The following is a 24,601-nucleotide window of genomic DNA, read 5'->3' on the forward strand; positions in this document are numbered from 1 at the left end:
TGATAGTGCCTGCCGCTCAGATGTTTCGGGGTTGCCTTAGGTTGGCCGTGCACGAGTATGCGTTCTTATGTTTTATTCCCTGCGCCAAGCGATCAGATAGTGAGCAGATTTACCATTTCATGCTGGTAATGCTGAGACACCGGTTCTCTTCGTTTAATTAAAACTTATATACGCAAAATAGTTCACAACACATACAGACACCGCGGCTGATGATTCGCGTCACATGTTTGCGCCCCCAAAGAGATATTTCCGCTTGCTGTAGTTACCGATGCACCGAAAGGCTTCCCTGACGCCCTTATATGAACGGAAATTGCGTAAATTTCACAAAGTACCGTCTAAAACGTGTCGAAATCGTTCTGCAGCACGCGACAGCAATACTTTCAAGCAACGCCACGCCTGATCGCACAAGCCAGAGAGGAGGAAAGGCTCGCCGCGGGTTGTTTCCTCCTCGCCCAATGAAAAGGTAAAGCGCGTCATTGACAGCGAGGCAGGGAAACCGGCGAACTGCGCTAGAGCCGCGCGACGAGAAGAAACCGACTGTCTGGCCACCAGAGCAACCAGAGCGCCGCGTTAGCCCAATCCAACTGCGAGCGCGGCCGCGGTAGGGTGGCCCTAGCCGCGGTCCGGCGCAAGAGACGGCGACATTGCGGCTTTGTAGCCGCCCAGGTGTCAACGACTCCAAGGATCAACGGCGACCACTCACGATGAATCCCAAGGGCTCGGCCAAGAAGACGGGCCGCAAGCGGCCGCTGGATCCGTATTTGTACTTCAAGAGGCAGCCGTTCTACGAAGTCCTGGGCGCACTCTTCCCGCCAAGGTGCCTCAAGAACGGTTGGCGCGCCAAAACGCAGAGGTATCTGCACTTCCGATTCCTGCCGCAGCATGTGTCTGCTATTTTGAGGTCCTTGACGTGTAAACCGGCATCAAGGGCAGAATTCGGGGTACAAGTGCACCTTCGGTTCCGTTTGTTCCATAAGCACGAACAGGACGACAACTACCCTTACGATTTGAGCGTGGCGGTCAACGACCAGCCGTTTCCAGTGCCAGCGTCAATTCCCGTCTTTTCCTCCGGCTGGCTGACCGGACGAATATGCCTGCCGATCAACATCCTTCCTGCCTGTTCTCTGGATCCTTCGGTAGAAAACAAGGTTTCGGTGTCCTGGTGGTCCGAACACGGCCCTCAGTACGTCGCCGGTGTGTTCCTCGTCCGGAAGAAGCCGGTAGCGACGATTCTTGACGAGCTGCGCCAGAGAAGCATGCAGAAAGCGACTCTGACGAGAGCGTTGGTCGAGAAGATGGTGCAGCGCGAGACAAACTGCGACGACGTCACGGTAACGAGCGTGGACGTTTCACTCACGTGCCCCCTCAGTCAGAAGCGAATGGAAATTCCGTGTCGCGCAATAGAATGCACGCACCTGCAGTGCTTCGACGCGACCAGCTACCTGGAGGCAAATGAGACACGACCCACGTGGACGTGTCCCGTGTGTGGCAAGTGGGCCGACCTCTCGTCGTTGGTCGTCGACGAGCTGTTTGTCACCATCGTTGCGGAGGCGCCCGCTGACTGCGACACCGTTGTTTTCCACCATGACGGGTCCTGGACTCCGTGGGCGGCGCAGGAGGAGCTTTCTGACCGCGGCGATAGCGCCAGCACTTCCGCCAACGGGCAGCATACGGTTATTGACCTTACCGTGGAGTTTATTGACCTCACCGAGGACAGCGACGGTGACCAGGCGGAGGGTGGCTATGCTGGCGTGTGCCTTCTTCCAGAACATGCAAGCACTGGGTATGGCCCTGGTGAGACGCTCAGTACTAGTCCACCCCCTCTGCCCCCACCCCCTTTGCCCCCTCTGCCCCCACCTCCTCTGCCCCCATTTCGTATCATCGGTGATGACGTTTATTCAGCGCCGGACTTTGGGGAAGCCGCGAACGGTGCCGGCATCAAATTTGATCTGCGCAGAATCATATTGTGAAGGGCGTAGCATATGTGTTCCTCGGTGGCCTTCTGCTCTGGTGATGTGGGCGCTACGCGTTACTCTGACTCGTTCCTTTGGCGATGTTTCCAGGTGCTGCACCAATATTGGCGCGCCTCTTGAGATGCATTGGCTCGTATAATTGGCTCTGTATTTAAAGTGCCCATGGATCTTGACCCGTTTTCATGTGCGGAATCTTTTTTAATTAATATTAATTTCAATGGGGCATCCCGTGTGCCGTACATAATATTTCCGAGTGCTGTACCGTTCTTTGCATCATTTTCCCCCTCATAGTTTCGACGGCTGTGGATAGTCGTCTTTCGCGTCGATAAAATCGAATTCTGATAGCAAATTAAATCCGGATTATTTATCAGCTCGTTCTAGTATCGCGCGTAGCGAGAAATGTGCAAAGTGCTGCATCTCTACCCCCCTCTCCCCTAGACTTTGGCTTGAAATGGGGCAACTGACTTTCTTATTTAACAGAATGGCTATACGTGTGCCGGCGTTCGTGCTTTTGTGTCGTCCGTTGCCGAAAGATAAATCATCGTTTTGCTGCCTCTTCTGCCTCACTGGTGTCGAACTTCCTTCTGGAAATACTAGCGAGCCATGCACCTTTCACTTGCCACTGACGCACAGGCGGATTCACGGTTGACCAATGTTGACCATTGGTCGCGGATGCGCATTGGAGACCATGGTGTCCGCACATGACACGAAGAGCTCTCGGTCACGTATTCGATTCTATTTGTGTAGCACGTAAGAGTGTACCGTGTGTTTGCCGATTGTTCGCGCTATCTATAGATACTGGCGAATCAGTTCTGCGGAATCCTTCAAGGTGGAGGGAGTATATCGTGAAAGGGAAAATTCCTATTCACATGGAATGCGGCGCACATGGTAGAGCGACCGCCTCGGAAAGGTGTTGCTGCCGGGTTCGAACCCCGGACCGGGACGAATTTTTCCTCAACTGCGAAGCTTTCTTTCTGAAAGAGAGGCGCAGGGGTTGTTGCCTTTGTAGCTCCGTGCCTCATTCGGTTGGATGACAATTTTAGAGCGCAGCTCTGAGGCGCTCGTTCCTGGGTATAGAGCGCTGGCGTAACCGCAAACACGCTCGTGCCACACTGCTCGAACGTTCGTCGTCGTCGTCTGCTACCACAATTGGCTCCGATGCCGCTCCATCATGCCAACGTTCCCATACTGCCCCTCCAATTCTGCGAAGGCGCTGACGGTACTGGTTACTGCCAGCCGGTGCGGCGATTTCGGTCTCAAATTGTTTGCCCCAACATATCGCGAAATGAAAACACGTATCGAGCTGCGCTCAAATTTCGCATTACCTAGTATCGTAATCGTCGGACACTTCTTTTTCCCCCTTTCCTATGAGGTTGCGTGTCGTGAGCCGGTATCGGTCTGGTTAGCGATCCATTAACGAGAATGGATTAGTCGAAATTTTTGAAACGTGCCAGTTTTTGCTACTCGAGTTTACGCGTTACAAATTTCGCACTTTTTCGCTGTAGAAGCAGTGTGTTATCGTATGATGTAATAACCATATGGCGGCGTTCATTTTGCTGGGTTGCGGGAGGAATGCGAAAAACGCTCGTGGGCCGCGCATCGTGTGCACGTTAAAGAACCCCAGGCGTTCAAAATTAATTCAAAATTTACCGCGGCAGTGCGGCCCCATGTAGTCTTATCAATGCGCTGTCGTCGGCGTCACGCGGCGCATCGCATCGTGCGATGTCGAAACACCGCATTGCCAAAATTGATCGTATCATCCGATATACGGCGCCTCTATCTCTGCTATGTTATATAGAGCCCCTTGATCGGCGGCCCTCCTGGCTGGTCGGCGCAAAACGTCATATACGTCGCATATACCGAGAATTCCTGTGGCAGTTACCGCCGGTAACCGTATATAATGGCCACGCGAACCGTGGCAACATGGCAGCGCCCCCACAGCGCCTACCACCCACTTCGATCCGAATCCGCCCTTGTTGCTGGCTCTCCGCCCTGTCAGCAAGAAACAAACGGCAGAATCTGTATGGCAAAGCAGCTGCTGTGTGGCCCTTAATTGCGGCGTTACATATGGGTGCCCGTCTCGAAGGCGAATTGTCTCCCTCTTTCACAAAGAGCACATAGCACTATACCGTTTTGTGCGCATCAAAATTAGCGCAGCACATGTAGCGATTCCTTATACGCTAGATGGTATTCCGTTTTGTCAGTCACCCTTCACGACCTTAGGATCTTGCAGTGATAACGTGTCGGCCAAGCGCCACGCGGCCCACTGACGAAAAGCGAAAAAAAGGAAAGAATTGCGATCGTTTAATATTAACCCAGCCTAGATAGCGTGCTTGTCCGGCAGAGCTTGAAGTTCTAGCTGAGTGTCGCGATGATTTAACGCGACAAACTGGCACCGGACTGAAGAGACATCGCGGACGTTGAACACGTGATGTCGCGGCTGACTTTACTTGCTGTCGTCTGGCGGCTTTTGTAGACCCTTGTTACTCGGGCGGTCTCAACCATGGTTAAACTGGTTAAACAGCCCGGTTACTCACTGAGACGGTCATTCCTGTTCACGGATGACGGCTGCGATGAGTATAGGGCCCGTAGAGCTTGTTTTGAGTTCCTCTTCAATTCCAACACAGCGCTAAAAATGTCGCCCCCGCGTCCAAAATTAATGCTTATACTTTGTGACACGCAATGAGAACTGCATGCCTACACAAGTCGTCAGGCGTTTTACAGTAAGCGGCTTGCGTCTCTGAGCAGAATGAAGTAGCACGCGCATAATTTTCTGACCGGCGCAGGTTTCCTTTGTAGAGTCGCGCACACAGTTCGTCGGGCACGCAGGCTAGCGCCTCGCTTATAATTGCCCACGTTGTCCAACGTTATCCGAACTCGTGTCTTTCTTTTTTTTGTGTGGTTTCTTGCCGTCATATCGGCGTATATAGCATTCGGAATACTCGAGCGTCGAGCGACCAAATGATCTTCTCAAATGATTATCATGGCCTCCGTATCCGCATTGCGTCTCTTTACAGATGCTTTTGGGAGACCAGCAAGGAGCTTCCTACACTGCAATTTGTTGCCGTACCGTCCGTTTCTTATTTGCGAAACGACTGTTACTCCGAACCGACGTTGCCAAGCTCGGTTTTGCCGTCAGCCGTGGTCAGCAGCCTATAACCGCCGTTTCGATCGCCTGCTGTGTAATTGCGCCAACCGCGTTTAGCGACAACCGCGGTTAGGGCCACCCGCATTAACACGAGGAGCTAGAAGGAACCACGTACGTCTCTCCGTGAAACAGGAAGTGCGTCGTCCACTGCCCGCCGCCAATCCACCCCTAATTCTCTTCATAAATTGGTCGCGTGCCAACTAGCTGCCGAGCGCGCGCGTATACTTTTGGCTCTCGCTCCATAATACCCCAGTCAGAACAACAAATTTAGTGCCACTTCGGGAGGGTCGTGCTATAGACTTCGAAACGAATTACCATCGGAGATTGATGATATATAGTGTCTATCTATGAAGCCATAGGGTGAAGTGCACTCTCTTGAAGTGTCACTAAATTTGCCCATACGTTTTTGGTGATCGCGATCCGTATCCACTGCGCCGCACTGCACAGCGCTGCCGACGTGGGAGGGTGCAGCGGGGGAGTCAGCGCCCGGGCTCCGCCGGGACAGCCTGGCGACCGGCACTGTCACCGCTGCCGTGTGTGTGCGACCTTTCACGCGCAGCCGTGGTGATGTAGGAGTGGGTGGCGGCCGCCGCATGCCGGGCCGCTGGGCGGAGGGCCCGGAATCGAGCGACCAGCCGGCTGCCAGAGATTGATGAAAATAGACAAGATCGCGAAGATGCGAGACAGCCCGAGTCACGGGGAAAATCAAGAAGGTGAAAGAAAAAAAATAAAAGGAACTCCTTTCGCCGCCGCCGCTGCTGCTTCGCCGAGGTTCGGGACCAGACGGAAAGAGGGGAGGCCGGCGGCTCTCTGGATACACGAGTCCGGCTGGTTGAAAAGTGGCGCTCAGCGCCGTCTCCTGTTACCCAGGGGGCGGGAGGCGGTGGGTAGGCGGCTGCGGGTTGCTGGAAAGATGGCGGCCTAGGGACGAACGCGCAGTCTCTACCGCCGAGTGGTGGTGTTGCATTTCGCCGTGCGGATGGCTGGCAGCGTCTATCACCTGGTCTCTCTCTCTCTCTCTCTCTCTCTCTCTCTCTGCGCGTTCCCCCGACGCGTTCGTTATCTTCTCGACCCTCTCCTGTACATGACCGGCTTGTCTTCCCCGTGCAACAACACTGTCGACTCCAAACGAGCTGTGGAGTTCCTTCGGAGCTTCGCCGCAGACGACTCGAGCCCCGAGGAAAAGGAGCTGCACTGCTGTTGAAGCACTGGACGTGGCCTGCCCCGCGTTCCTTCGAAGAACCACTCCGCAGCGGCAGACTTCTCAAAGAGAAGCTGCGCCCGGAGGCGCTTTTCTTGCTTTGCGGGTGGGAGGAGGAGGAGGCGGCGGTGCTTTTCTTTCTGCTTGGCCGGTGCACTGCGCTTGCTGGAGTTTACTGCCCTCAGGGGGACGTGGGCTACTGGTCGCGACGGGCACGGCTGAACAGACCGAGGAAGCCAGGGCTCGGGTTCATTTGTTCTGTACAAAGCTCCCTTTACTGCTCGGTCCGTTCTTTTTTTTTTCTTTTTTTTTCCAGTCGCGTGCGAATGTTCTCGCGCTATTTATGACGTGCTTTTCAGGATGGTTAGCTGCTGCCAATCGCGGAGAATTCGTAATTATATCGTCGTGCGGGCGAAATTGGCCGAAGCTATATATTCTCAGGCGTTACCGAAAAACCGTTATCGCTAGCCAGAATTGCCCAGAGAGTTCTCAATTACGGAGAGTGTCATCGCGGCCGAGACCTATTTCAGCAACCCCGTGGAAACCGAGCTCGCTTTGGTCCTCATTCCGCACGAGACAAAACACAGGAGCGGCTACAGCTTGTTCCGCCTGTACAGTGCAGCGCCCAGAAACGATGACTTCAGCGGGCCACTGGAACCTGGGAGAAGGGATGGCCTCTTTTTCGTTTTGGATGGCTAATCTGTCTTCGAGGCGTGTTCTTTCTTTCTTTTTTCTTTTCTAATCTTTGTTTACTGTCCGTTCTGCGTTTTCGGTTTGTCATGGTATGTCGTTTTTCTTCTCGGTTTGGTTCGCCGTTGGTACGTCTCGGGCGCGTTTTCTCCGGCGTGTCTGTATACAAGAACAGGAGAGGACCCCGCCTCCATGGGAGGAAGGGAGGCAGGCAGGGGGGGTGGAGGAGTCCTTAGCTTCTTGTGGTCGGCCGCGAGGCCCGATCCATTCGTCAACGTCGCGTTCAGCGTCGCCTAGGTTCCACTCCGAGACGAGCTCGCTCCCCGCGGGTTTGCCTCGGTCGCGTGCGTTTTTCCCGAGCTGCCCGCTAGCTGAAGCGCCGGGCAAGCAGAACCGCAGGATTGACTCCGAAGCGCCAACTCAGCCTGCGAGCTCTCGTCCCGAGGGTCGCCCTCCATGTGCGCGCGCCTTCTGCCGCCTCGGGCCGCGCCGGAGTTCTTGTGCGGAATTGTTTCGCGCAATTTGTTCAGTAGTCCAGAACCTTTCTCCACTGCGCACGATTCGCGGCTTACTTCGGCACTGAAAGTCGCGTTAGTGCGCGTAATCCTTCCTTAGGTTAATGCGTCTTCGCTATAGGACCATGCGCTGGTCGCTGTCGTATACCGGCGACGTAGTTCCTGGCTTGGGAAAATTAGGTCGCTGAGCTATATTTGTGTAAAAAGAAAACACGTGGTTACCCTCTCTATCTATCTATCTATCTATCTATCTATCTATCTATCTATCTATCTATCTATCTATCTATCTATCTATCTATCTATCTATCTATCTATCTATCTATCTATCTATCTATCTATCTATCTATCTATCTATCTATCTATCTATCTATCTATCTATCTATCTATCTATCTATCTATCTATCTATCTATCTATCTATCTATCTATCTATCTATCTATCTATCTATCTATCTATCTATCTATCTATCTATCTATCTATCTATCTATCTATCTATCTATCTATCTATCTATCTATCTATCTATCTATCTATCTATCTATCTATCTATCTATCTATCTATCTATCTATCTATCTATCTATCTATCTATCTATCTATCTATCTATCTATCTATCTATCTATCTATCTATCTATCTATCTATCTATCTATCTATCTATCTATCTATCTATCTATCTATCTATCTATCTATCTATCTATCTATCTATCTATCTATCTATCTATCTATCTATCTATCTATCTATCTATCTATCTATCTATCTATCTATCTATCTATCTATCTATCTATCTATCTATCTATCTATCTATCTATCTATCTATCTATCTATCTCTCTCTCTCTCTCTCTCTCTATCTCTCTCTCTCTCTCTCTCTCTCTCTCTCTCTCTCTCTTGCCACGCTAGTTTAACGCTAGCAGAGATCAATGCGAAAGGGCAGGCAGTACCTACCGTAAGATGCAAAGCACATCTTTGTATTAGATAGCGTTCGTCTAGCTTCGCACTTTTGGTCCGTCGTCGAGGTGCCCTTGCTCCTGTCTATTTGGCATTTCTGCTGCCGTCGCGGCAGTCCATCCTCTCCGTTTTATTTCTTGCTTTTAGTCATACCAGTTCTCTTGAGATTTTCGTCTATACCGAGACCCTATAATGTCAGTGTGCCTTTGTCTCCTATGCGCCTGCCCTCTCGGCTTCCTCCACCTCTGGTTTCTAGTCTCTGTATACGGGAAGCTTAATTTAGTCGCCGCATTTGTTACGCCTTGTCAACGCGTATTTGATCATAGTCGACGACGCGTATACAGACACTTCTAGCTATACTCAACTTTCGTCGTCGCCTGAGTATAGGCAGCGCGTTCTCCTGGACGCTTGACAGCAGCAGCAGCAGTGGTGGTGGTGGTGGTGGTTCGGTCATTGTCGTGTTCAATGTGCAGGTGGCTGTAGCGGGGTAGAAGCATATATGTCGGCGTTTGCCTCTCCTAGATATCATTGAAGGCACCTGCCATGCTATAGCAACAAAGGATTCTTTCAATACAATGCTGTCTTGACAGAAAGGAAGAGTCTATTGCATTGCTCGGACCTCTTTTTAATTATTTTTGCCCCCTCTTGGTTATTTGGATGCGTACTAAAGAAAAGGGTGACAGAAAAGAAAGGGCGCAGCACTGTCGTCGTGTTTCGTCACTCCTTGTAGGGAACACTCGAGCTTCAAGAAATCCCGCAACGCGCAGTCTGCTTCGCGCTTCTGCATGTGGCTACTTCTTCTATCCCGTCTTCGGGCGCGTATATCGTCATCATTTGAGCAGGTCAGCTCTGAACAGCTCGTGGCAGCCATGGCGTCAATCTCGCTTATTTACGCAGACCTGCGCAAATATTCGCTCGTAGGCGGCATGGCCGAGAGAAGGGCTTGAACACAGTCCCGAACATCTCATCGGTCCGATCCTGCCCGCTCTGATTCCCCCTCGGAAACGTTTCAATGCGGGCGGACTGTCCCGACGTCCGTACCCCGCTTCTCCATTGTGCCCGCGTCAAAGCCTCGAGCCCATTTCTATGTTACGCAAAATAGCTCGGCTGCGGACTGCAGGGAGACCCTTTCAGGATGGCGCGGCGGTGACGCCTTTATCGCGACAGCGGCTGGCGCTCCCCCATCGCCGCCGCTGTTGGGGCTGCTCCACTTATCGGCGCTCCGCAGCGGCCAGCGGCGTCCAGCAATCAGAGGCGCTCCAACAAACGTGGATGCGCGTTGCGCCTTCTGTAGGGTTCCAAAATTGCGGGGTGGGGAAGGAGAAGTCAAAGCCTCGGCGAAGAGGAGGGAGCCCGGCATCGCTGCACTGCGAACCAGAACTAAGTAAAGGACAGAGCCGAGGCGCACGCGTATAGCGTATAGCAACGTGAGGCAGGGCCCCGCGTCTCTCCCCCGTTCTGCAAAGGCCTCTGAAGCCATTTTCGCTCAATCGTAGAACCGCCCCCCAGTTTCGCCCGCCCGCCCGGCTGCTCGCCCCGTTCTCTGTCGTGCCCGGCGCGATCTTTTCTCCTGTGACCGCGGAAAGGAAGCTGCCAACGACGGCTGACGCGTGTGGTGGTGGCGGGACTACTAGGGTTTGGGGCGACCATTGTGTTGTGCGCACCGCCACCCCCCTGCCCTCCCCGCTCTTTTATGTTATCCTCTCCTGAGTAATAATTCTGTGCAGCTGAGTTGGTGTTCACTTGAGCGCAGGTTTTCACTTCACACTCCGCAACTTCCCGTGCGAACGCTCGAGCATATATTTACCAGAGTTATACGCACCCCACTGAGGTATGTTACAGCACGTCGAGAGGAAGCGTCACTACTGCATCGATAGGCTCTGTTTACACACCAGCGTGGCTGTTTAAGAGGGGTCCTGCCGATTCTCCGCTCTGTCCTATACTTTCAACGAGACAGGAGTCATCGCACACTTCCTGTGATCATCCACAAGCTGCCGTGATGAAAGGGACGCTCTACTTGAAAACCTACAGAAGAAATGCCTTCCACGTGCGTGCCAGGAGCACCTTATGTTTACAGGAGTATTCGTTATAGGATTATAGACCGCAAGGAAGCTTCACGTCTTCTTGCATTCCTAAGATACACTGGTTTGTGGAACGTTTTGATCACCCTGCCATATATTTTTCATAGTACATGTGTGTAGTTTGCCGCTGAGACCGGTTTCTCTCTCGGGACATGAGGATATAGAAAGCCACAATGTTATTACTAACACTTGCGAGGTATGTGCATGGTCCAGTTAGAGCTGGTACGGCAGCCGCATTCCCGCTTGCGTGCTTGTCGACACACTGTACTCGAGGTCCCAGGAACGGAAGCATATCTCGTGCACGTACGCTATTCAGAAGTGTCAAAGCCCAGCACGAACAAAAACGGCAACATCTTTACACTACACAACGCCAGACAGAGAAACCATCATCGTCCCACTCTTGAGAGGAGGAGGATAGTGACGTTCTGCCTCTGTGTGAAATTTACGATCGATTTCAGAGCAGAAAGGGAAGAAAAAAGAAAAGTGGGGCGTCCAGTACGTACTACGCATAAATCAGCGCACGCACCGCCACCAGATGACTTTCAGTTGTCTGGCCGTGACACGGCCGGAGCAGCGGGCGCATGCACTGCTTCGCGCACGTTTTCGTATAGTTTGCTCAAAGTGACCTCTTGGCCCGACTGCCATACCAGTCCGTTCCTGCGCACTGCCCAGAACTGTTGCGACGCTTAGTGCGGGACGGCGTGCACTAGTTTCGAGATGATTGCCGAGTGCTTGCGAGGGGATGGTGGTCGGCTGTCGAGCGACGTCGGGCGAGCATCCCGCCCGCTTTTTTACTCTACACACAGCCCACCTCCCTTGAACGATGATGGACGTGCCCACGAAGTTTTGGTCGCGCCTTTAACGTAACCGCCCCCCCCCCCCCCCTTCCTTCACCACCTCTCCCGAGGCACACCCCTCGTTTACTTTCTCGTCATTTTCCTGGCCTGCCCGTTGACCGCTGAAGTGTGGTTAAGTGTTCGGTAACTACTTGTGCGTGACGTCTGTGAGCAGCAAATTGGTAGACGTGCGCGGCCGAACAGTGAAACAGGCTGAAAGGAAAATTAGTTGCCCTTTGCTTGGTCGTTTTCCCGTGTGCAGTTCAGATTGGTTGTTCGCGAGGAAGAGGTCGGGACGCGGGGAAGAGTGAGCGAAGGGCGAGGATGAGTTTGATTCACGCAGGAAGGCTCCCTGCACTTAACTGAAGGGAGGAAGGAGAACGTGCGGTCAGATATGTGCAACCTCTGTCAAAAACATGCGGCCCACTCAGCACGCGTGAGAGCCAACTCCGAATCGTGTAGTGCGTGCCAGAGGCCACGAAGGCGATAGACTTGCTGCCACCGAGGCGCAGATATCCATCAAAGGCGGTACTAGCTTGGCATACCAATCAGACAATAATGTCCCAAAAGCGACGCGCGCTTTATACAAAAGAAGAAAAGAAAGAAATGATAAACAAATTCCACTGGAGTTGTCTAAGTATATGCGTAAGCATTGTGCCACTTTCTCCTCTCGACGCAGCCCGGTGTGATTATCAATGTTACCGAACTTGATCTGACCAGTATAAACCCTTGTAAACTCTTATCGGTTGTTATCAACCTATTCGCATTCTATCCGACCGACCCTTATCAACCCTCATAGGTCGTTATCAACCTTATCACAATCGATCCTATCATTATCAACCCTTATCTGTCCTTATCAACCTTAACAGAATTGCTCCCACCATTATAAACCCTTATCGGTCTTTAACCACCTTATCCATCCGCGTCGAACCATTATCAACCGTGTTAAAGGGACCCTGAAACGCTTTTGACGATTTTCTACAAACGTACTGAGTCGTTAGAGTAGGTCCTTCTGATCATTAATTGACACATCTAAGTGCTCTGCGTAAAGCGTGTAATTTATTATAAGGTTTTAAAAATGCACATCGCTGCCGATCGCAGCGCACTGCTCGGCGGAATTTTAAGCCGCCCCTACCCATATGACCGAAATAACCCATATGACGTCAGTGGGGCGAGCTATCCGATTGGCTGACCAGGGCGCGTGATCGATAATTTTTCCAACTTTATGGTAAACAAATGATCTTCGTAATAGTTGGAATGTTAGTTAATTTGTTTTTATAAAGAGAAAGTAGCAGAAAGAGAATGCACAAGAACAATTTTTCAGTACACTTAAGCGCTTCCGGCACACAGCAAGTGTCGTCTGCTTGTGTTACAACGTACTCCATTTTGACGAGAGCTCCGCGGTCAGAGTTGGTCTCAGTCTTTTCGCGAGCACTATGATTCGACTTTGTTGCCTTGTGGACTGCAAACGTAGCGACTGGCAATATGTCAAGCTGCGACATCGTGTCCCTCTGCAGGGCAGCGTACGAGCGAACTGGCTGCTGCGCATCGGACGCATCGGACTGCCGCTATCCGATCGGCGCCAGGATTTGCGCGTTTGTGGCCGTCACTTTACACAGGAAGATTACTAACGCACTAGCGTTTCGCGAGTCCCGTATTAGGCAAACGTAAGCGCAAGGGGACAGGGTCTGGCCGCTTGACTGTGCCGTAACGGGATGAGCCGAGATGAGCAGAAGGGCAAATGTGAATGGATGGATGGATGGATGTTATGAGCGTCACCTTTGGAACGGGGCGGTGGCTTGCGCCACCAAGCTCTTACTACTATGCTGCCTAATATCCTACCTATGTTCACCAATGAAAAAAAAAAAAAAAAAAAAACCCCACTATGAACTACCACGTCCAAATTTTCTGATACCCTATTGCGAACTGTGCTTTTGAACGTCTCCGTCTTTTGTCGTTTCCCTACTTTTCTTCCACCAATCCTCCAATCGCCTCTTACTGATGTCTATTGCGGACCTGTTTGCTTTACCACTGCTCCCGCTGAACCCAAGGGCTTCAAGGAGGCCAGTGGTGCCTAAATCGACCGCTGGGTAGACGTCCTCACATTCTAATAAAATATGTTCCGTCGTTTCCCTAGCTTTACCGCAGCAAGCACATGTTTCTTCTTCATTCTTATATCTCGCTTTATAGGTGCGTGTTCTAAGGCATCCCGATCTCGCTTCGAAAAGTAATGAGCTTCCCTTTGAGTTATCATAAATGGTTTCTTTCCTAATTTCGTTTTTTTCCCCTTAAGTAGTTACTCATGGCAGGTTTCTTTTCCATTGCTGCCACCCATGAGATTAATTCAGCCTCTCTGACTTTCCGCTTGACCTTCTTTGTTGCTGTGTTGCCCACCCCACAGGCCGCATACTTGCTGGTAAGCTTCCTAGTTCTTTTCCTCCACTGTGAATCAATGTTTTGCCTGTACAGATACCTGAACACTCTCCCAGCCCATACTTTCCTCCATATTCCTCAGCCGTTCTTCGTACTCAATTTTACTGCGGGCTTCCCTCACTTCAAAACTAGTCCAGCCCATATCCCCTTGCACAGCTTCATTTGTAGTCTTCCCGTGAGCGCCCAATGCGAGGCGACCCACTGACCTTTGGTTCCCGTCGAGTCCTGACTGTACCCCTGATTTAAAGCAAACAACCGCATTTCCAAAAGTAAGTCCTGGAACCATTACCCCTTTCCACATACCTCGGAGGACCTCGTACCTATTGTATCCCCATAGCGCTCTTTGCTTCATTATGGCTGCATTTCTCTTCCCCTTGACTGTTATGGTTTTTTCCTGTGTTTCCATATATCCGTTGCCTTCGTTTATCCATATACCAAGGTATTTATATTCTGTTACCCGAGGTATTTCTTGGCCCTGTATCTCCACTGTCTGTTCACTGTTTTCATTGAATACAATAACACCTGATTTTCTAACACTAAATTTCAAACCTAACTTGTTGCCTTCCTGTCCACAGATATTAGCCAGACGTTGCAAATCACTTTGCTTGTTTGCGAGCAACACAATGTCGTCCGCATAAAATGGTCTGCACGGTGCAGCCACCTGGTGGCATAGAGCTCAACCATACACAGTAGCAGCAACGAAGCGTATTCTTTTTTGCTGCTGGTGCGTATTTTTCGCAGGAATGTAATCATCAACACATTGTTTTTATAAATGTTTCAAATGTTTTACACTTGGTTAGAGCAATATTAGCGCTGTGTTTGGCTGGTTAAGTGCTGCGCCAACAAGTGTCTGGACCGTGCAGACCGATCAGGCCGCTCACGTACGTCTGCGCCAAAGTTCCTTCATCAGCTTGAGTTTATGCCTCCAGTCATTTGCCGATATGATCAGCTTGCCTGTGGCTAACGGAATACCAGACACGTTCGGCGCTACGACAGAATGCTCGCAACGCACGCTGCTTCGATAGCTCTCGCTTGGGGTCGACAGCCAAGCGGCTAGCGGAGAGGTTTCGCGCGGGCGGGGGCGGGCTTCAAAACAACCGGAAGTGGACGATTTGACGTCGCATCGTGACGCAGGACCAGTGAAGGCGGAGCTTAGCCCCGCTCGCTCGGCGAACGAGTTGAGGAGGAAAAGCATGACTGGGGAGGAGGGTAACTTCTAATCGCTTGTAGCTCCATTAATACGTAACGCTTCACTTAAATTGTGGTGCGAATGTTCTACTTAAGCTGTACCCTACGCGTCTACAAAATTTGTCCGAACCGTTTCAGGGGCCCTTTAAGAGACATATAACACCTCATCACACCTTATGATCTTTATGAACTAATCGACTGCTTATCTGTCTTATGTCATGCGCGCTTATCTGCGCATGAGCCCTCAGAGATCAGTGGCATTTTCGGTCGGTGAAGGAACGCCCCAACGGAAGGCGCATCCCACGGCCACCGAAACGCATCGGGGATGTGGCGCGTTTAGCATTAAATTTTGGCCAAACCGGAATTTTCCTGATGTTTACAAGGCTCTAAGTCGCTTTGCATGTGATAGTAAAGATGGATTTTATTCCATCATCATGAAATCTTTCAACAAAGCCTTCATAGAAATTATTCTCCTTTGACATTTGTTTTGTACCGCCGGTACGACATATTCAGACATATTCACCTCCTGCAAGCGGGTGTTTAGCCCGGTGGCAATAAAGAAAAATAAATGGTCTCCAATCCCCGCTGTGAGTGTTGTTGGACAGCGAAGCTGTAAACGACAACTAGAACGATTACCCATTGCGACGTAGGTTGAAATCATTCATGCGGTGACATTCACATGCACTTTACCTAATTATTAGCTTAAGACGTTTCGACGGCCTGCGACTTGGCTTGCGCCGCTACTTCGTGCGCCTACAAACAGTGGACCAGAGAGAAGAGAAATTGGCCTCGCCTCGTATGCAGACTACACTTGAGGAGTCCTCACTATACGTGGCCTTCCCATAGTTCTGCCACAACACAAATTATTTGCTAGGCGGGTTCATCTTTTACATACGAAAGTGTAGTTACGTCACTCCCTGCTTCGTATGCTACAGTCAAGCTGTCGTCGCCGCGGCAGCTTGTGCTACAGTAATATATAACGGGAAACGTATGGTACCAGGGAGTCCAACAATAACCTTTACCGGGGAGCCCTACGTGCTTCGCATTGCATATACATGCAGGAGCGCCTTATCATCAATTATGTGGCTCGGATGCTTGTTTTGAGCTCGTTCTTTATTGAAACGTATGCCGTTCTGTATGTTGTACGCGTGATTCCAAAGAAAGTATGCACTGTTCGCTTCACTTTGCCGAGTACTTGTAGCCTTTGCCTTGCGGGGGTATGATCCACAGATGATTATAGTTTTCTGTCGACGTTACGCCAGGGAGAAATCTCACCATCCCAGCCACAGGCAGCTTCGGTGTAAAATAAACGTGTTTAGCCCAGTGGGTGAGACACTCGGCTTCTATATATATATATATATATATATATATATATATATATATATATATATATATATATATATATATATATATATATATATATATATGTATATCAACAGCGCGGCAGTCACTTAGGATGAGTAATCGAGTTCTGATCTTGTGCGTACCTGAGCAAAGCGTCCAATCGCCGCCAGTTCCACAGTTTGATTCTGCGGCATGCCGCACATGCGAAAAAGTAATAATAATAATAAACCTGCGATATTTCAGCCGTATAGGTCGAAAGAACGCCACCGATTTGAATCTCGGCAGATGAGACGAGCGTTCCGAGTGAGTTTGCAGAGGCGACGTCCCCGCCGCGGCGGGCTGATTCCGGCGCGTTCCTCTCACTGCGTACAAGCCGCGCGCGCGCGTGCGCTTAGCTTGCGCCCCTTTTTTCCTAATTAAGCGGCGGCGTCTCCTTTGGCTCCTCTCCAGACTCGCGTGTGCGGTGCCGCTTGTCGCGCGCAGAGCGGGGCACCACCGGATGTGCGAGCGACGGAGGCGCGTCTTCCGCGGGGCACCGGAGGCGTCCAAGCGCGCGGACCTCTTCCACTCCCGCCCGCTCGACGCGGAGTCGTCGTATCCGTGGTCGCATCTCGCTCTCCTCGTTGGAAGTTGCCGCCGCGTGCTTGGTTCAGCGCAGGCGGCAGTGTTCTACGGGCGCGTACCAAGACAGTGCGAGCGCCCTTTGCGTTTAGAGTATACACCACAGTGTTGCCGACGCTGCGCAGTTATTTAGACGGCTTTGACGTATTACGCGCATATTACAACGTCTATGTCCTTAACCTGATAGAAGTGAAGCAAGCGGGATTGTAATAGCAGTTCTAGCCTTTTTTACAACCCACTCGACTACACACGTGAGTTTTGGAGTTGCCGCAACGTTGGAGCTGTGTGTATATGCAGTTCCTTCTCTTCGTCATCACTACTTATCTCTGCTTTTCGTTTGCAGTGTAGAGTAGCTGGTCAGAGCAAGCTGTAACTTAGACCGACCGACGTTTCTGTCTTTCTCGAAATAAATTTCTCTCTCTCTCTCTCTCTCTGGATATTTGCGTTCATAGTGAAAGCGCAGTATACAGTGTCAGCAGGTTGTGAAGCCGTGTTTTTGCCTTGTATGACAGCTTCTGCGTACGCAGTACCTGCTGCGCCGGTTACCGCCAAAGCAATATCTACGAACGCCAGCTGCGCGTAAACTTCCTTTGTTCCTATCTAGGCACACAGTCTACCTTTGACGCAAGAACTTTTCACAACTAAATGTCGAAACGTTCTTTTGCGGGCGGGGGAAAGTATCGGCAGGGTGGACGACACTTTCAAGAGACACGTCGCGAACGCCCTCCGAATGTGCCTGTGAGAACGGTTAAACATGCTACGAGTAGGCGAAAAGCACCGTCCGACATAATTAGATCAGACCACACGGTCTATTTACCGTATTTGCCGGCGGGCGCGCGCATTAGCGTTAGGTCGCTCATGAATATCGATGAAATGACATTAGCTCCTGTGTCGAACCATTGTGCAACAGACTGTAGATGCATGCACTCATGCATGTCGTGTCATCTAAACCTCCCGGCGTACACAATATGCGCTGCACATATTTAATGAGAGGCGCTGTAAAGTAGACTGGATCGAAGGCATGTAGTTTCTTTCTTCTTTTTTTTTTTCAGCACTGAGTTACCGCCCTGATAAACAACGTGGCCTGGCTATGTTCACTTCAAACAAGCCTTTCATCATAGCTTAGGTGTTTTAAGGTGACGCTTCGCGCGGAGGTATGCATTTTTGATGGTGGCCTCTCGCAACTACGAAACCCGCGCGCCGTATTCCTACTCTCTTAACAACCAGCGATCCTGGATGCGCCCATATTTGAAGGCAGGAGCCAACTGTATGGCGGCTATAGAACGGCAAATGCCCACTGCTTCATCGGGAAGACCTTTGGGCAGCGCCACGTTTTCTCTTGATTTCGGAAATTTAATGACATATGCGCTTTTTGCGTAGTTTCGGATTAGCTTTTCTGGAGTGTTATTATCATTCCCTAAATAATCTTTCGCCAGTCATCAGCGCGGAGTTTTCTTCCTTTCTTCTCAGCCTGTACGTATGTTTTATTTTAAATGTTTTAACGAAATGACGTAAAATTCCGCAAGTGCGCTTCTCTGCACGTGTTGTATGAGACAGTCAATCAAGGTGGCGAACCTCGCGCCTCAGGCCAGAGAAAAAAAATCACAGCTGATCGCATAGACAGGTTCGCACCGTTTTAGACGCACTCCCTTCGTCGATTCTGACACTGGGTACGCAGCGCTACCGAAGGATAGAGCGTGAAGTCCACCAACTCCACTGGGCCGATCGAGGTGTATGGGGAAGCCTGCTTGCAGAACTTCGCTTGCGGTGTTGGTGCTTTCTAGCATTTAGTCTTCTTTTGTTAGAGCTATCTTTCCGTTTCTGCAAACGACTTTCTCAAGGAACTAAGCCAACGCACTACCCATTGTAAGCGTTCTCGGGCGACAACTTTCTTGAGCTCTTGATCGACACGTGTTGCCCAATGACGGTATAGTGGTTCTCTCCTGATTTGTCAGTGTAGCGGTTGCTGGTGCGTGGAAGTGCCTGTTCTCTGAAACCACCCCAGCACCGAGAGCAACAACAGTGCCGCATACGGCAATATGGCAGAGCTATAGCCGCGAGGGTTTCAGCCCGATAAATTTAGCGACAGGCATTCTATGCACGTAACGACGAGCCGCAAGTGCTCGCGATACAGTCAATTGTTCACCGACCGCACGTTCTGTGTATCAAGCCTGACTGCACATTTTGGAAAACTGTAGGGCGTGCGACTAGTTTGGTGCATCCTTAAATTCACAAGACCAGCCCACCGCAGTCGTCGCTTTGTCGCTACGAGCAGGCAACTTTTAGAAACTGCACTGTTGGCTGGGAGAAGATGGAAAGGGGGGGGGGCTCTGTCACACGATGCCACGCGCTTACCGCGCGCCGGTCGCGCGGCCGTAAAAATGTCACCGCCGCTGTTCTCCCTATAGGCTCGTGACCTGCGTGTCGTGTACATGCGCGGTTTATAGTGTACGTAATCACGCAAACGCTAGCGTTCCTAGACGCGACGTCAGTTCGTGCGGCCGAGCACAAGGGGCGAGCGCTGTGTCTCCGATCATGCGTTGCGCCGCACGCAGGTTGCGAGCGTGGCTGTCTGCCACGACCTGCCTTCCACCCCCCACCCCCCTCAATTTTTTTTTAAAGGCCCCCGCAGTTGCACGCTCAGCTCGCATTTTGTGTGCGCGAGCGAGCGCTCGCTCGCACAACAACGGCTCTGTGCGCAAACTGAAACTTACACACAGTCGCACAAAGTGCGACTCCTGTGCCCGCGGTCGTGCGGCGAAGCCGACTTCCGCTTCCTCGGGTTCGCTCTCGGCGGCGGTGCCATCGAACCTGGTCCGTGAAGTAAGGAAAGGGACTGGTGCGTTGTTTGTGTGGCGCTGCGCGCGATCGCGGAAGGCCCGGATGAGGAGCGAGCCGTTGTCGTCGCGGTTTTTTTTTTTTTTTTCGTCGCCGTCGTCGTTCACAGTCAGTCGCACGCGCCACGTGCGCGCGTGTGTTTGTGCGCGCGCATGATCAGGGAGATTTCGCTCGCGTTACGTGTGTGCTGACGCGCCGCTGGCATCTCGGTGCGTGCGGTGAGGCGGAAAATACACGAGCTCCGTTGAACGGAGACGCGCGTGAGTGTGTGTGTGTGTGTGGTGTGTGTGTGTGTGTGTGTGTGTGGTGTGTGTGTGTGTGTGTGTGTGTGTGTGTGTGTGTGTGTGTGTGTGTGTGTGTGTGTGTGTGTGTGTGTGTGTGTGTGTGTGTGTGTGTGTGTGTGCCAGCATCGTCTGAGGCGTTCTACCTTATTTTTTTTTTCCGCACCCACCTTGTTTGCTCGCGGTGGCTCCTTTCGGGCGCCGCCGGAAGTCATCTGTCTTTTCTTGGCTTTTTTTTTTTTGGTCCGTTTCTCGTAACTTTGCCTTTGGATCTGTGTGTGTGTGTGTTTGCTCGTCTTCGTGGCGGTGTGTGTGCGCGTGTACACCCCTTTCGGGCAGCGCCATATTTGGACGCGAAGCAGGCAGTCAATCGAGGGTGAAGGAGGCGCGAGTGCTCGGCGTCGTCGCCTCTTCGACTGGCCGCCTTATTTAGAGGCTAGCCTCAGCGTGCGACAGCGCCAGGAATCGCTTGTAAGCGGAGCAACGTCGGTGCCGACGGTCCTGCCCCCCCTTTGCGACCCGAGTTATGCGACACCCGCCAGTGTTGACGCTTTCTGTAGGGACTGCCTCGTGTTGGGTTTAGAGCAACACTCTTAGACCCCCTTTCTCTTATTCTTTTTTTATTATTATCTGCTAATTTGCTTTTACGTTCTTTTTGTTTTCCTTTGGAGAAAATATGCAAGGAAAGCTTTCCAGCAGGGAAACAACATTTGTATTAGAAAAACACTGCAGATAGAGAGAGAGAGAGATCAGAAGATTGAACAAGGTACGCCTTGTTGTCCTTTTCCATATTCCGTTTCGTTGTTCTTTTTATGGGGTTTTACGTGCCAAAACCACTTTCTGAATATGAGGCACGCCGTAGTGGAGGACTCCGGAAATTTCGACCACCTGGGGTTCTTTAACGTGCACCTAAATCTAAGTACACGGGTGTTTTCGCATTTTGCCCCCATCGAAATGCGGCCGCCGTGGCCGGGATTCGATCCCGCGACCCAACAGCTCAGCAACCCAACACCATAACCACTGAGCAACCACGGCGGGTCATGTTCCGTTAATTGCGCTGTTTTATCCATCGTGAATCCTAGTAGTCCTAGCTCAAATTTTACGCGCGTGGCGGCTTTGTGGATATGGTGTTGCGCTGCTAAGCACAAGGTCGCGGGTTCGCTATCCGACCGCGATGGAGGTGAAATCCAAGAACGCTCGTGTACCGTCCATTGGGTGCACGATAAAGTAATCCAGGTGGTCAAAAATTAATGCGGAGACCCCCTCCCCCACTACGGCGTGATATACATAATCAGATCGTGGCTCTGGCGCATAAAGACCCCAGAATTTATTCATTTAAGTTATCTTTTATTGCTAAACAAGCTTGCACTGGCAAATGAAGTTTGAAATATACCGGGTGTATTCAGCGAACACTTCCAAAACTTTTTTTAAAGAGTTGTCTGTGGCTGGTAGCACAATTATAGTCCATGAGCTGGCTTACTCGAAGAAGCGGACATTACTTGCGCAAAAGATTGAAATGAATAAACGAATAATTAGTAAGAACACTAATTAAGTTTTTAACTAATTGCCTTACAGCACGTATCGGTATTTACAAATTCTAGCCAGGGCGTTCGCAAGGTGATAGATCCACTCGGAAAGAATACTCAGGATGACACCGGTTTAGAGATGTTTGATTCCCGACCTTCGCGGATAATTGAACTGTCGTTCCAGTTACTTTAGTGCTTCAATACGTAAGCGACGTTTTGTTAAGAACGTAAGTGGAACCATAGTGCATTTTTACCGCAAGTTTGACGGCGCATAGTTCGTAAACGGTGTCACCCACACAATTCTTTTCAAATGGATATGCCTTGCAGTCTCACTCGCTAGAATTTGTAAATTGAAATATCTGCCATAAGGTAATTAGTTAGGACTTAATTATGGAATGTTTGTTAATTAGTCAATTCTGCATTTCAATTATTTATGCGAGTAATGTCTTCCTTTTCGAGTAGACTAGCTCATGGACTAAAATCGTGCTACCTGTCACAGGCAATTTAAAAAAAAAAGGAAAGTGCTCGCCGAAATACCCTGTATATACGCTTTAAAAACTGGTTACACCGTTTTGGGGCCTTATTTTCGTCCCAGATCAGTAAAATTCATCTCGCTTGCGTTTCCTTTTTCTTGAAAGCTCTTCGCCCGCTATATCTTTCCTGTCAAGAATGCTGTGTCATACCGGCTGCCTAGCGTTAAAAGAAAGGAAGTGCACCCAACATAGTTGCACGGTTATTGTTGTCTGACGGTCCAGATACACCCCAAAGGGTGTGTATTTGTTCTTAGAGTGTACGCTTTGCCAAGGGTTATCACTTCCGTGCTCTAAGAACCCCAAGGTGTACAGCGAGTAATGGGGTGAGGGCATTATATTAATAATGGTGCGGCATATCACTGTACAGCTTCTTGATGTAAATATTATCCACGAGTAAAGTGGGACATTCGCACGTAGTAAGAATGCCGTCTGGTTCTTCTGTGGCCGGTCGCGTGTTAGCGATTTCGCTCCACATCGATGTATGCTACTTACTAGTGAGCATTCACAACGTGTAATTATATATTGCTGCAAATATGAATTTGAAGCAGCACACACACGAGACGCACCGGGCTCGAAACGAGCCTTTAATGTCAGTCGCTGGGAAGCTAAAGCGAAAAAAAAAATAATACGCAGATGAACAATAACATTAACCGGCATTGCAATTGCTACTACTCTTCGTCATTGTAATAGTCATTAGGCGAAGTTAAAAAAAAAGAACAAAAATTCCGCTCGCCCGAGCAGGGGCTCGAACCCTGGACCGTTAGGTTAAAAGCCTAACGCTCTACCGACTGAGCTACCCGGGCAGCCGATTGTGCTGTTCCTTGAAGAACGACTGATGCAAGTGGCCCCACCGCGATGGCATCTGCGCTCTGCCGTTCGTTCCGTCACACCGCGAGCGCCCGCCCGCAGCTGTCGTTCAGGGTCGACGCGCATGCCTCCCCATTTTGTATCTTCATCGCACTTCACGCGTTTTGTGCCTGCTATCTCGACTGTGATTTTGTATGCTGCTGTTCGTGCTTGCTCCTATAGCTTCGTTCCTTCGCGTTGAACGGTGATTCCCGCGAGCCTTATCAGTATTCGCCAGCGGCCTCTTGATATGTAGGTACGTCCACCCCCTCGTTCGACGAGTTTTCTGCGAGCAAGACATTCGTGTCGTCTCGCAGGGTGGTGGCGAAGTCTCTGCCGACGTCGCGTCGTCCTTTAAAACGTTGATTTGCTCGTTTAGCGGCCTTGGCTATGGTGTTGGGCTGCTGAGCACGAGGTCGCGGGATCGAATCCCGGCCACGGCGGCCGCATTTCGATGGGGGCGAAATGCGAAAACACCCGTGTACTTAGATTTAGGTGCACGTTAAAGAACCCCAGGCGGTCGAAATTTCCGGAGTCCTCCACTACGGCGTGCCTCATAATCAGAAAGTGGTTTTGGCACGTAAAACCCCATAATGTATGTCGTTTAGCGGCCAACCTTGACTGTCTGCCCATAGTAGATCGCTACGAACGAGTGGCGAGCGGCGCTGACATTGAAGATCAGCAGACTCACTTTCTGTCCCATGAAGCGCAAGGTAAATATACCTGGTAGCGAAGCTTCCATATATAGGAGCCCATACGTTCAAAACATGGTGGTTCATCGGCGGTTCATGTGGCTTAGCGCCATCTGTATGTGGAGGGAACACTTCCGGAGGGGGAAAAAAATAATGTGACGCCGTATCCGTTAAAAACAGAAGTGACGTCATTTTATTTTCGAAGGCGCGAAATTTGTTTTGTTGGCCTGCCTTTAAAGTTATATATTCAAATGCCCCATACCATTCGACTTGATGGGCGTTTTGAGCTTTCAGCGAGGAAAGCGATGCAGGGAAAAGCCAGCCGTACGGTTGTCGAAATCGCACCCCTGCACAGAAGATACTTTCTTTGGAGGACGACGACAGTTTTGGGTGTAGAGTGCTGATCCTATCGTCGGATGCCAATCCCGTTGTTGCGTACTCCAGGGTAGCGTATCGTACTGCTGCCGAGTTGTAGCGACGCCTCCCTACCGAAGCGCGACCGACGTTACTATTGGGTAGCGTGGCGTTGTCAGCGGGCTGCAGGCATCCGGTAGACCATGGCGACCAAGCAAGGACGAGACGAATTCTAGTGCGAAACTTGGTTTATTCAACAATTGGTGAAAGATGAAGAGAAGAGAATGAAGTGTCAAAAAGGTACATTTCGGAGCCCCTTAAATAGGCTCTCTACAATCTTGGGATGAATCGTTCTTCCGTCGACGTCACATGACAGGCACAGAGTCTGATTCGCGGAAAGAGGGCCCCGCCTCCGTTTATACCAAGCCTCCGGTTATACCAAGCCTCCGGGAATTGTAGACGCTTGTCCTTCTCTTTTGCGCGTTGCTAGTTCGTGGAAATTCTCCTGTAGAGTATGACAGTTCGAGGAAAGGGTCCCTCTAAAGTCGCACACAAAA

At 50.7% G+C, this 24,601-nt stretch overlaps 2 protein-coding genes and 1 non-coding gene across 7 annotated transcripts in view; 2 read left to right on the plus strand and 1 right to left on the minus strand.

Moving 5' to 3' along the window:
- The window catches only part of fra (neogenin protein frazzled), a 311,161-nt gene that overhangs the window by 25,461 nt on the left and 261,099 nt on the right, over positions 1-24,601 (plus strand). The window lies entirely within an intron of this gene.
- On the plus strand, positions 493-2,529 carry LOC129385040 (E3 SUMO-protein ligase PIAS3-like). The gene has a single exon (XM_055070884.2). It carries the CDS (start codon positions 705-707, stop codon positions 1,968-1,970), a length of 1,266 nt encoding a protein of 421 aa, XP_054926859.2. The 5' UTR covers positions 493-704; the 3' UTR covers positions 1,971-2,529.
- On the minus strand, positions 22,883-22,955 carry TRNAK-UUU (transfer RNA lysine (anticodon UUU)). The gene has a single exon. It is a non-coding gene; the product is annotated as a tRNA-Lys (tRNA).

The sequence above is a fragment of the Dermacentor andersoni genome, chromosome 5 (assembly GCF_023375885.2).
Source record: "Dermacentor andersoni chromosome 5, qqDerAnde1_hic_scaffold, whole genome shotgun sequence".
NCBI lineage: Eukaryota > Metazoa > Arthropoda > Arachnida > Ixodida > Ixodidae > Dermacentor > Dermacentor andersoni.

Excerpts from the sequence above, each read along its gene's own strand:
- LOC129385040 (XM_055070884.2), top strand. The coding sequence starts at position 705 with ATGAATCCCAAGGGCTCGGCCAAGAAGACGGGCCGCAAGCGGCCGCTG.